Source organism: Phocoena phocoena, chromosome 8, assembly GCF_963924675.1.
Source record: "Phocoena phocoena chromosome 8, mPhoPho1.1, whole genome shotgun sequence".
Classification (NCBI taxonomy): domain Eukaryota; kingdom Metazoa; phylum Chordata; class Mammalia; order Artiodactyla; family Phocoenidae; genus Phocoena; species Phocoena phocoena.
In genome coordinates, this window is record NC_089226.1 from 85,263,683 (window position 1) to 85,277,008 (window position 13,326).

At 45.8% G+C, this 13,326-nt stretch overlaps 1 protein-coding gene across 1 annotated transcript in view; it reads left to right on the plus strand.

The window, feature by feature from the left end:
- The window catches only part of KIAA1549L (KIAA1549 like), a 133,210-nt gene that overhangs the window by 98,837 nt on the left and 21,047 nt on the right, over positions 1-13,326 (plus strand). The window contains exon 16 of the mRNA XM_065882426.1: positions 6,042-6,392. Coding sequence (XP_065738498.1) covers positions 6,042-6,392 — 351 coding nt within the window. The remainder of the gene's footprint in view (positions 1-6,041; positions 6,393-13,326) is intronic.

Consider the following 13,326-nt stretch of genomic DNA (forward strand, 5'->3'; position numbering starts at 1 on the left):
TGTTTATAAAATCATGACCCAGATGGCTCTGAGAAAGTATCTAAACTCAAAAGAATTATGTCGACAAAAGTAGATTTTAAATGCTTCTACTTCTTTACTCATATTTTCATATATTGATACAAGAAAGCTATCAGTCATGCCCAGTAATACTTTTTCAACTTCCTTAATTCCTTTCCCATTCACATGCTTTATTGCTGCTTTTGCATCTCTCTCCAAAATCTCACTAAAAAAGTCCTGCCGCCCACTCCGCTTCTGCCTCGTTGCCCTCCCCCACTTCCTATTCTCCATCACAAAAGCCAGAGAATCTTGTGGCAAGTGGTGAACTCTCCTTGGAAGAGGAGGAGGGAGAAACTGACTTGGGCCAAGTCAGCATTCTTTGTAGCTGCCTGGGGTGGGGTGATGGGTGAGGTGGGGGAGTAGAGAGGAGAGTGTCCGTAATGTGCCACCATTCATAATCTTCATCTTATTTCATATGCATAGGAAACATCTGGAAGGGCAAGCACAAAGGTCAAAATGTTAACATTAGTTATCTCTGGTGGTAGGATTAGAATGGATTTTAATTTTCTTCCTTTTGCTTATCTGTGTTTTCTAATTTCCTACCATGAACAGACATTCCCTGATTAATTTTTTAGAATTTTTATTGAAGTATATCTTGATCAATTTATAAAAATCATTTAAAAAAAAAGTTCCCCAGTGCTTCTCTGGAGTATGAGGTTGGAGAGGCTAGTATGATAAACTCCAAGTTAAGGAGGTTTAAAAATATATTCTCTGTCCCAGATACGCCACTGACATTTGTACCCAAGCCAGCCATCAGTCAACACTGGGAGATGTGTCTTTGTGCCTGTCTCCCTCTTTTTGTCAAATAAAAGCAAAAGGTATTTTCAAAATTGTACAAGTTAGGAAGAAGGACTTGGAGCAGGTTAGGCCAGTTGACACATACGCCTTATCTGGAAAACGGGTACAGCCATATGGCCCTCTGGGATTGGTGAGGGACCACAAGTGGAAAACCCAGCACAGGGCTAGCATATCACAGGTCCTCAAGTAACTGTGAGCACCTGCTCTGTTCAGTTCTTTTGCTTAACAGGCAATTACTGGTTTCAGCTTTGGGCTAAGCTCTGAATTGGAGGCTGTGGATATAACAAAAAGACACTGACCCAGCCTTAAAGGAACCCACAGCCTGTGGGGAGGAGGAGATAATATGGGAGTGTCTGCCAGACCCTCTTCTAAGCGCTTGATATTTGCATATTGATGCTTTACATCTTTATAGTAATCAATAAGGTAGATTTTCTCAATTATTATTACTTTTATTTATTTTATTATTATTTTTTGTGGTACGTGGGCCTCTCACTGTTGTGGCCTCTGCCGTTGCGGAGCACAGGCTCCAGACGCGCAGGCTCAGCGGCCATGGCTCACGGGCCTAGGCGCTCCGCGGCATGTGGGATCTTCCCGGACCGGGGCAGGAACCCGTGTCCCCTGCATCGGCAGGCAGACTCTCAACCACTGTGCCACCAGGGGAGCCCTCAATTATTATTTTATAGTCTGTCTTCCTGGTCACAGATATCTGTTCATCCCTCTGCCAGAGCCAATATCTGTGGTACGGTAATGGACCTGTTTATGTATGTGGTGAGTAAGAGCTTGGGTGCTGGGAATCAGGCTCTCTGGGTTCAAAATGCAGCTCCATCAATTATGGGCAGCATTGATCTTTCAATGCCTCAATGTCTTCATTTGTAAAATAAAGATAGGCCTAGTTGTTGCCTCATAGATTACTGTAAGGAAAAAGTGGGTCTATATAAAGCACTTATAACAGTGTCTAGCACATAAGCTATTAGTAAATGTTAGCCGCTGTTATTACTGTTGTTGTTATTTGTCTCCTTCTATAGACTGGGAGCTCTTTGAGGGCTGGGACACTATCTTATTTATTGTTGTATCTGCAGATCCCAGCCCAAGGCCAAGCACAGGGTTGAAATCAATGATTATCTGTTAAGTAAAAGAACAAACATCACTACTCATATATTGATATTTTGAGATAGGGGAGGAGGTGATACAGAGGGTGGGGAGGGATTCCCCTTATGAGTGGACATCAGATTCCCCCCAGGCACGATGATTGTAGGAGGAATCTGGGCTCCCTTAGAGCAGATAGCATCCAAGAAATCAACCTAAATCACAGTAAATGTGAGAACCAGAAGGGACTTCCCCAGACCATGGTTAACACTCCCATTTTTCGGGTGAGGAGCCTGAGGCATAGGGAATTTGCATGGCTCGCCTGTGGCTCTGCAGTGTTGGGGGAAATCTGTTAGGGAATGAGGGCTCTTTATCTTAACCTCAAGTTCTTTCTACTCCATGGGCAATTGACAGAATTTTTTATTTTGGTTCAGTTTCACAAAGCTTTCTTGAATGCCAAGTGTCTTGTGCTAAGTTCATGAGAGACAAGTGAAACGGGCGCAGAGCTTCGAGACTTGCTCAAGATTAAATAAGCAAATCAGGTGTGAAGAGGGGAAATCCCAGGATATAATGAGAGCTCATCTTGTTTCCATCTGTAGATATCAGGAGGCTAAAAAAGCAAGTGAGAAGAGTGGGAAAAGGAGTTCTTTAGCACCAACCTCTTGAGGTCATACTTGGGTTATGACTCTGGCCCTCCAGTTAAAGGGAGCCCCTGCCCACGCAAAATGAAAACTCGGGGCGGGGGGAAGCGCAGGTTGATTTGCATTGGGGTGTTAACGGGGTAGATGCAATGGGATTCTGGAGAATGTCTCCACCTCCCCAGCCAAGATAGTATCTTCCCTGAGCCTTACTCGGAGAACCCCTCCCCGAACTCAGTACAGCCCCACCCCAGGGCTCCTGGGAGAATGGGTGAGTAGGAAGTTGTTGCTAAGAAATATATTTTTGCCCTGCTGAAGTCACAGCTATAAATTCACATAATAATCGATCCACCAGTATGACTGGAAATGCATAGCCCAGCTCAGGTGTGGGAAAAAATCATAGCCGTCCTCAGCACCATTAATCTTCCACCTGGGAGTGGCTTAGCACTAAGCATCCATTATTTATCCGGGAGACTGGGGATGTGAGGAGGAAGGGCCGTGTGTGGGTAGCAGCCAGCATTGACAGGGAACTGTGAGAGGTAATGGGGTGCAGCAAGATGTGCAAGGAACAGGAGCTGGGAGAGCAAGGCTCTGCCATCGCCACCTCTGGTGGACATTGGGTAAGTCACGTAACCGCTCTGGCCTTGAGTTTCTCATCTGTAAAATGGGGCTTGAATTAAATGGTCTCCTAAAGTCCCTTCCGGCTCTGAAATTCCATTCAGAATGTTCTAAGCGTTGTAAGAAAATTTTTTGCAGAAGTTGCATTCACTACCCTAGAAGGTATCACTGGGAGCACGTTTCCTGGAGAGGGATTTCAAGCCTTTCCCTAAAGAACCCCGATGCATGAGGGCCCCGGGGCGTCCCCAGCCCAGGGTCTGGGGGCATACACCCAGGCATGAAATGTCTTTGAGTTCTTGTTTATTATTATGAAGGTAATTTTGCACTCTACTCCATAACCTGTTCTTGCATGCGTTAATATAAAAATAGTATTCTGAATTACTGTTGCTGTACGTTGATAAATCTAGACTTGCAGGTCCACAGAAAATCTTGTCTTTTGATCTTGAACTATAGCCAAGCCCTAATTCTGTGTGATAAGATTACAGGAAATGTCTAATTTCTTTTTCATGCTTTCTGTAGTTTTTATTCTCTAATGTGTGTGTATTAATACCAAAGAAAAGTACATAAATGTTTAAAACATGAAAAATAACGTAGTTCTGACCTTCCACATCTAGATTATTTTTAATTTAATTTTTTTTGTGTGGTACACGGGCCTCTCACTGTTGTGGCCTCTCCCGTTGCGGGGCACAGGCTCTGGACGCGCAGGCTCAGTGGCCATGGCTCACAGGCCTAGCCGCTCCGCGGCATGTGGGATCTTCCCCGACCAGGGCACGAACCCATGTCCCCTGCATCGGCAGGTGGACTCTCAACCACTGCACCACCAGGGAAGCCCCACATCTAGATTTTTAGGAGGGAAGGGGTCCCTTTAATGAATGGGTTCCCTGATGACATTTTCTTGCTGTGCTCATTCCTATATGTCCGAGTGCTTTATCCGTGAGAAATAACGTGTGGTTGAATGAATAAAAGTAATAATAATGACAATTATGAAAACAACAAAAGCTACTATTCCTGTGTTTTTACCATGTGCTGCTGTTCTAAACTCTTTACCTCTATCACCTTGTTCAGTCCTTATAAAACCTTTTGAGGCAGTTCTTATTATTATCCTCATTTTACAGATGAGGAAACTGAAACATCAAAAAGTTAAGTAACTGTCCTGGTTGGAACATCTTTTCTGCCCGTTTACCTTTTCGGATCGCCTTTTAGATCTGGTCATTGCAGCAGCATCCTTCCTGCACGGTAGCAGCTTGACTGTGTTACCCTAACAGTTCCCCATCTCTTGGCTTTGCCCTGAGGCTTCTCTGCACTATTCTGTGGGACACCCGTGGGACCCCATTCTGCCCACCTGGCTCCTGCACAGATCTCAGAGTGCAAGGACAGTCTCTGGAGGGTCATTGACTCATTCCTCGGAGGTCCCCAGAGGGATTAAGCCTCTGTGGCCCACAGCAATCATTAACTCAGTACCGCGACTAGCTTTTCTTCCTTCCCCAGTTTACTCATTCTAGGCCCCCAGTCCCCAGGAATTCTTTTCCAAAATGAATTATCTGTATATAAATGTACGTCTCAGGTTCTACTTTTTGGAGCAACCTAAGCTAAGACATTGCTCAAAGTCACACAGCAGTTAAGCTGCGAAACCCAGGTAGGAAAATATTCACTCTATGTAAAATAATTATAAGCACCTAGAACCAGGATATAAATACATAAATCTTTTTAAAGGGGCATGTGTTCACAGAAGAGGACTGTACACACAAAATCAGATAGGTTTAGGAATGGAATAACTACGCCAAATGTAAATGAACTTTCTTTATTTTTTTCCCTCTCGCTTATCTGTATTGTCTAACTTTCCTAAAGTGACAGCTGTTTCTTGTATCATGGATGGAGAGCAGGGTGGCAAACTGATCTATGCCAGTTTATTCACACAGAACCCTCAGGTTCTTTTAGCAGATAGCAGTAGCCATGGACATACTTGAAGTGGACGTGGGTTAACCAGTCTCTGCAACCTCACTATCATTTTATCACAGAAGCAAGTCTCAGACCAAAATGTGCCACACATGCAGACTTATTAAATAAGCGTTCATTAGCAGGCAAACATAAGACAGTCCAGGCAGCCTGCTCTGGAAGCTGACCAAGTCCTAGCTCTCTGCCCATCTGAGTACCGCAACTGCTCCCCGAATGGAAAGTTCACTGGAAGAAGGCAGAAGAACATTCTAGAGCAGTGGGTCTCAAACTTGAGCAGGCATCAGAATCTCCTGGAGGGCTTGTTAAAGCACCGATTGCTGGGCCCTGACCCCAGAGTTCCTGACTCAGGGGGCACTACGCTTTGAGGTCTGGTTTTGTTATTCTCTTTGATAACTGGCACCAGGCAACCAGCCATTCCCTCAATGGCTGGGGCACAGGACCATTTAGGGGGTTAGTCTATGGTCTAGAACACCAGCCCCTGGGGTGTAGACTACAGGGTGCTCTAGATTCTTTTACCTGAAAGGCCTAAGGGTGGAGAACATCTCTGAAAGGTTTTAGAGGATACCACTAATGTCATCAATGAAAAGCCATTTCTCATCCTCATTATGCGAATTAGCAAAGCCTGATGCATTCCTTAAGGTCCAGAAAACTGAAGTTCACAGAGATAGTTGTGTGTGTTCACATAGATAGCGTGGCCTCACTGATATAATGCTAGCTGACTACCCCTGTAGTGTGAATGCCGGGAGAGGGCACCTAGGGTCTAATATAAATTAGCGCAAATGTCTAATGACACGCGCCTAAACAGAACGTTTTAGAGTAAATTAAAGACATCATTAATGGGAAGGAAAGTTCATTAACAAATTGATGGGCATTTGTTTGGTCCCACAGACTGAGCCTGAAATCATAGAGGAAACCAACATCGACAGAGTGAATGAGCCCCGGGGCTACGCCCGGTCGAGGCAGGTGAAAGGCCACTCGGAGACCTCTACGCTGAGCTCGCAGCCCTCCATCGACGAGGTCCGGCAACAGATGCACATGCTGCTGGAAGAGGCCTTCAGCCTGGCATCCGCAGGACACGCAGGCCAGAGCCGGCACCCAGAGGCCTATGGCTCCGCCCAGCACCTGCCCTACTCTGAGGTGGTGACCAGCGCTCCTGGGACCATGACGCGGCCCAGGGCTGGGGTGCAGTGGGTGCCGACCTACCGCCCAGAAATGTACCAGTACAGTCTGCCCCGGCCGGTAAGTCAGACATCCCTCCGCGTGCCTGCCCTCATCAGGTCAGCCCCGGCCAGGATGTTCCGACAGGGGTTTCAGAGCGGGGACTTTCCTGATGAGCCACCTTGGGATTTGGAAACGAACTTTGCTGGGCTTTCACACGTCCTCCACCCAGGATCCAAGCCTAAGCCTTTTAGTCCTGTGGACACAGACACACAGGAAGCCCTTATGTCTGACCGTAATATGTTTTAGAATGACTTCCCTTTTTTATCCCTCCTGTGAAGGGCTGACCTCACTCTTCATGCACTGGTTGTTTTCTACAACCCCACGTTTAAAGGCCCTGGTTTAAATGTCAGAACGTGTTGCAGAGCCCCATGTTAGGGGGCCGTGTAGCCTGGTGGCTCCCAGCAGAGGCTCTGGAGGCGGGTGCCATAACTTTGAATCCCAGCTGACTTTGTAACTTGGGGACTTAAATTTTCTACGGGTAAAGTAAACAGGTAAGAAAAATAACTGATATCCTAGGGTGGTTGTAAAGATTAACCAAGTTGATATACATGAGGTACTAGAAAAATACCAGGCACCCAGTAAATGTCATAGAAGTTTCAGCCATGATTATCTCATTAAGTGGTAACTGTACTTCAGTATCTGAGAAAGCATCCAATGACTAAAAGCTTCCATGATTTAAACAACGATTTTAATTAGTTTGCATATAATTAGTTCATCGCCATACCATCTACAGATATCTTTTTAAAAAGACAGACGTAGTTTTATAAGCCACAGACCATAATAGGCAATGCTTTGTATATGTATAGATTCCACCCTTGTAATACTTCATGCCCTATCCCCAAGGGTTACTCATTAATAGAGCTTTATAAATTGCCGTTGTGATATGTAATTACCCAGTAAAAGCTAACATTTATAGAGTGCTTCACTGTTACTAGGTACTGATCTAAGTGTCATGTGTATGTTAACTCATTTATTTAGTCCTTACTACAAGCCTCTGAGACAGGTACTAGTTTACTAGTTTTATCCCTATTTTACAGATGAGGAAACTGAGGTTACACAGCTTGTTCAAGTCACACAGCCAGAAAGGGGCAGAGCCAGGACCCAAAGCCAGGCCATCTGGTGACAGAGCGCATGTTCTCAACCTGCCTTGTGCTGTTACATTGTCTCTCCATCGTATTCTTTCATTTTCAGTAGACTGTTCTGGATACCTATGGGCTTGTGGAGCCTTTTGATAACTCCAACCACCACCACCCCCCAAAGCACACACTACAGTGGCACTTAATAAACTGCTGTTATGCTACGTAACTACCTAATCTACACACTATTGTGAATTTCCTTATTCTTTGCTCCAGATTCCTCCTGACCAGGTCCCTGAGGTGTCTCCCCTTCACACTTCTCCTAATCCCCTCAGTCTCTCTTTCTTTCGGTGCCCTCTCTTTGAATGTCAGTCTCTGGCCCAGCCTTTCCCTGTTGATAAAACTCTGTCAGGAGAGACCAAAGTTTATTTCAAACTGAGCCTTTGGGGCAGGGACACTTGTGCTTGAGTGCGGTCATCATCACTGCAAGGGTTTGTCCTTAAGTCGGCAGGTGCAGAATTTCTGTTTTGTCTGTTCACTCCAGGGTGATCAGATCTTGCTGAATAAACTCACAAAAACTACTTTATTATTAAGAATATTAACTTACAAACTTGCTGTGAGATGCTGAGTGATCAGGTGGGCCAGAATACTTGTTTCCTGGTCTTTCCTGTTAATGGTCTTTCGTTAAGTAAAAGCCAATGCAGGGGAAGTACGACATTATCAGAAGGAGAACTGGTTGGTATTGGAGTCATCTTCCTCAGTCTGTAATATGCAAACCCAGAGAGCATAGTCAATAAAGGAAATAGAGTGAATGTGGGACATGTTTTTTCGCATCCCATTTTCTGAGATATGGGTAGAATAAAATGCAAAATTCTTAATATAATGTTTAAGTTAAAATAGAAGACTTTGGGGCAATGCCCAGATCTCAGCAATAGGAGTTTGCCTCTGCCATCATGGAACTTTTCTGAATCTGTTCAAGAAGCACTGCCTTCCAGAAGAGTGTCAGCAACTTGGGGGCCACCACTGGCCATGCTCCCATCAGATGAGATTCCAAGTATCCTTTTTTTCAGAAAGAGTTAGAAAAATGCTCACTGAGCCTGGCAAATCTGTCACTTTAAAATACTTTCCCATGACAGTCGTATTATAGTTTCCACAATTACAGTTTTCTTAACTAATTGCCCATTAAATTGGTACTCTTCTTTATGGGGAAAGAAGGGATTTTCTCACTGAGATTTAGAAAACACTCTAATCTTACCACATTTATACCTACCTCTTAAAGTGGCTGTCCCCTGGGGAGAGTTACCTGTATCCACTCTATACTGGTCCACACTGACTTCAGTGTCATTGGCTCATTCTTCCTGATTCCAGACATTAACCATGTCCCCGAATTTTCCCTCAGCCCAGAGTGGAACGGCACTCACCAGCTGAATGACCTCAGCCAGCGATCGTAACTCTGAGTCTCAGATCCCTCAGCCGTAGAATGGTGGCGAGAAGAGGGCTGCAGTGAGGAAGGGATGATAATTTGTGTGAAATGCTCAGCACGGTCCTGGCATTTAGTAAGCACCTAACACGCGTTAGCGGATATTAATCAGAGTGCTTCATATGGAGCCTAGCGCATCAAATTACTGGATAAATGGTAGTCATTGTTATAAAAATATTCGCTTCTTCTCCCTGGGTTCCACTCGTTATCTCCCTTTCCCTGACAGTTCTGAGAGTACATCTTCTTTTCCTTCTGCTCTGTTACATTCTTTTAAGAGCATGCTCTGTGCTCAGGGAAGCTTCACTTCTGCTTAAAGATGATTCTCAGGGATGACTGGGCCCCTCTAGCTGGAGGCCAGATTCTGGGAATCTGTGAAGAGATCTGGGTTTCAGAGAGAAAAACTGAAATAACGGGGTTGAGTCTTCCGATGACAGGCAAGAAGATGCCACAACCCACATCCATATGCCTCAATTGAACAAAAGCATCTAAAAATGTCATTGTGGGAATATGAAAACTTGGATGGTTCTGTTTGTTATAATTCAGGGTTGGCGGTTGTGCCAGGAAGGGCAGAAACATTAGCATCATATACTTAAAAAAATGAAGCCACCGAAAAATGGAAATGGACTGAGAAATAACACAGCAGAGAGATGGGCCGTCAAACTGAACAACATCAAAGGCAGTTCTTTCGTTATTAAGGTTTCCTTTTGCCAACAAAAAATGAGGTCCTTATTTTAATGAAAAGAGAAATGGCTAACAATACACAGTAGCAGTGATGATTCTTAACCCAAGTTCTTGCCAAGCCCTCTGTGCTATGATAATGTGGAAATCCATGGACAGGGTGGCAATTTTGAATGATAACTGTGATTGCTTTTCAGCTTCCAAAAAGGAAGCACTCTGAGCTCTGCTGTAGGATAGTGGGAGGCAGGTGGTCCTAAATGCACTCGGCCAGGCTGATGGCATGTACGTCGTGGAGAAGGCTACTGCTGGCAGCTGGGGATTTCTGCGCTGCAGTTCAGGAGACCCTTGATCATATTCTATCCCTTGAATCTGGGAGGAAATTGGACTTGACACCTAATGACCAATCCAATTTTGCTAGCAGCCGTAATGAGTCTGCGCCAAGAGGAATGAAAACATCCTACAGCCTTCCTGTTGGTGTCAGGGATTCCGAGAAAGGCGGGGTGAAAGCATCTTCCCCATTAGAGACCTTACAGATGCAGCTAACAGTAATAATAAGAGCACAATACCAGCTGCCCTCTCTTGCGCTCCCGCCGCCGTATACAGGACATTAAGCTAAGTGCTACTGTCTCTTCTGATCTGACACCCACCCTATGAAGTCAACATTACTATCCCCGTGTACTCCACGGGAAACTGAGGCCTGGAGAAGTGAAGAACCTTGCCCAAGCTGACACAGCTCTAAAGGGCAGAACGAGGTTAGAGCTCAGGGCTCTCTAACTTCAAAGCCCATGCTCTTTCCACCCTCTGGCCAGGTGAGCCAGAGGATGTCCTAGTCTCTGATGGGAACTCAAATCTCCTAAGCTTCAGAGTGTGATCCTGTAAGGAAGCTTATCCAGTTTGATGGGGTTTTGTCCATTCCTATCATCGCCCCTTGTAGGAGAGACATCTCCATTAGGATGGAATTGAGAATAATATTACAGCCCGTTTTCCCCCTCTCCCCTCAAAAACAAAGCAAAACAAAACCGAAAATCCCCTTCTGAAACCTTCATTAATGATGAGATATGCAGGCATATCAGGAAGGAGTTTGCATCCACCCCGACACTTGGCTTCAAGAAACGTTGCAATTCTTATGTTTCTCCAAATCAAATTTGAATCTGTTCTGAGCTCCCATCTGGCCAAGTTTGGTGGGGCGGGAAAGGACGGGGGGAGGGGGAATGGGAATTCAATGTCAGTTATGCACAGAAGTCATTGGCAGTTTGCTGAAGGTGGAACGGCGGGAGAGGGTCTACCCCAAGCAGTGTTGATGGGTGCTTAAGGATGGAGGAAACCCACCAAACCGAGAAGGTATCTGGAGACTGAAAAATGAGGCAGGTAGCTCCATTTAATCAATGGATCAGTGTATTATAGGGTAACTTACATGCAGGGTAGGATGGAGCAGATGGCGATCCAGAAGCATTCACAGGCTGCATTCCACACCACAGAGGGGCTACTGGGACAATTTTATAGTTAACCTGGGGTATGGGGGTATGTGCTTGGAGACAGGGCGTGCATTCCTACGTCAAGACTTACGGTGGGTAATTAGTCTTGTGGGTGCGGGGACTACATCATGAAGGTCTTTATCATTGTTTGGAGAGTAACAGAGCATAGAGGCCACCTGGACCTAATGGTCATTAAATAATATCTATTAACTACAAAGCCCTTGACAGCAGAGAAGTGATTTACCACGCAGTACAGTCTTGGGTAGGGTCAGTGGAAGGACAGGAGGAACTGAACGGGTCCAAGATGGCATCATTTATGCTAGCAGCCAGACAATGGAGCGTTGCCCAGCTCCCAGGAGTCCACGAAGGTAGGTCGCTCTGTATTACCTGGGACAGCCTGGGCTGGGGCTGTTTGCCTTTGGACTGCCCCAAGGAAGCCCCCTCTGAAAACCAACAGAGTACCCAGCGTCTGGCAAAGGCATACCCCTCTAAGCTTAATCGTTCGAGTGAGTAAAAACCAGTTTGTACAGGAAGGCTCTGTGGAAAGGGAGAGAGGGAGGGAGGAGAGGAGTATGTATCTTAGCTCACAAACTCAGGTGTGCAAGACACGTGAGTTTATTTTCCTGTAATCTTCCAGCGCCAAAAGTTCAGTCTCAGTTCAGGGTTTCCGTCCCCACCTCTGATTAAAGCTTAGTGTGTTGGGGGGGGGCGGGGGAGGGGGAGCTAAATGGTGCAAAGCCTGGTCAGGGTGGGGAGGAGGCTTCAGGACTTGGTCCCAGTTTGCTCTCATCTAACTGCTCATCTGGCTGACGTCCCAGAGAGCTGCTTGTTTCCATCTAGTCTGCAGGTGTTAGTCCAGGTAGAGCACAGCTGTGTCCTGGTCCTCCTGCTTAAAGCTCTCTCCAGATCCCTCCTTCCCCTCCTCCCATGCTTGAGCCTTTTCTCTCCCTCTCTCTCTGCCTCTCCCCTCTCCCCCTCTCTGTCTCTCTCTTTCACGTGCACGGGCCTGCGCGCACACACACACCCTTGCCCCTCTCCCCTCTCTAGCATCTTCCTTATATTTATTCTCTCCTCACCTCCCCATCCCCCTGTGCTCCCAGATTGAGGCGCTTCTCTAGACCCATCAGCATCTAAGCTCTCCTCTTCTTCCTAACCTAAGGGTGTTTAGAGGGCAGAGTGGTCTAAAAGTACCTCACTTCTTCCAACTCTCTTGTTTTGGCATCAGCCTTCAGCCTTCAGTGCTCTAAGGGCTTAGGTTTTTGCTATTCAAAATCCTAAATGCTCGCAATTCAGTAGCTTGGACTTTTGAAATGCCCGTAAGACTTGGCTCTTGGGCCATCTTTAGTGGGGGTGGCCTTCCTTCCCTGAGGCAGGAAGGTGCGATGCCCTCACTGCTTGGGGCAGGGGAAGGGCTGTGGATTCAAGGAACCGTGGCAAAGTCTTGGTTACTACAATTACTATATCAAAATATTATCTTGTCTTACAAGGAAGAGAATATCATTTATTGAGTACCCACTATGTGCCAAATGTCTATTAACATATAAAATGAGTCTTCTAAACAGGCTTTGAAATGGGGGTGTGATTCTGTTACTTTCATCACCTAATGAGAAAACAGACAGAGAAGGTAAGTTACTCGAGGTCAAGCAGCTGGTAAAGATCAAGCCAGGATTCAACTCCAGTTTTTTGTTTGTTTTTGTTTTTTTTTTTAATTGGAGTATAGTTGTTTTATAATGTTGTGTTAGTTTCTGCTGTACAACAAAGTGAATCAGATCCAGTTTTGTCTGACTCCAAACCCCTGCCCTCTGCATCACGCCACCCTTAGCTCAGAATTGCGAGATAGCGCCCTTAACTGGCTATGTGATTTTGAACGAGTCAGTTCACCTCTCTGGGCTTCCATATCTCCCTGTGTTAAGGTAAGAGGTGTGGTCTCCTGCTCTTTCCAACTTGAACCTTCTATGATTCCCAGGGCCTGGAAGCCTCAGTGTTGCTCCATCAGTAACTCCTGGTGAACTGACAGATCAAGATAAGCTCTGGGTCTGTACCATGGGGTCAGTCTTCCATTACAGTGCCCTCTGTTTTCAACTAAATAAGAACTATCTGCTGGAAGATTCTACTTTGTGCACCAGGATGTAAAGTTATTTGTAGCTGCATGCAGACTTAGACACTTGTTGTGCCCGGAGCAGTACTCGCAGGGTCAGCACGGTGCGGTGGAAGGGGCACCTTGCAGTGGAACCCAGCATTGT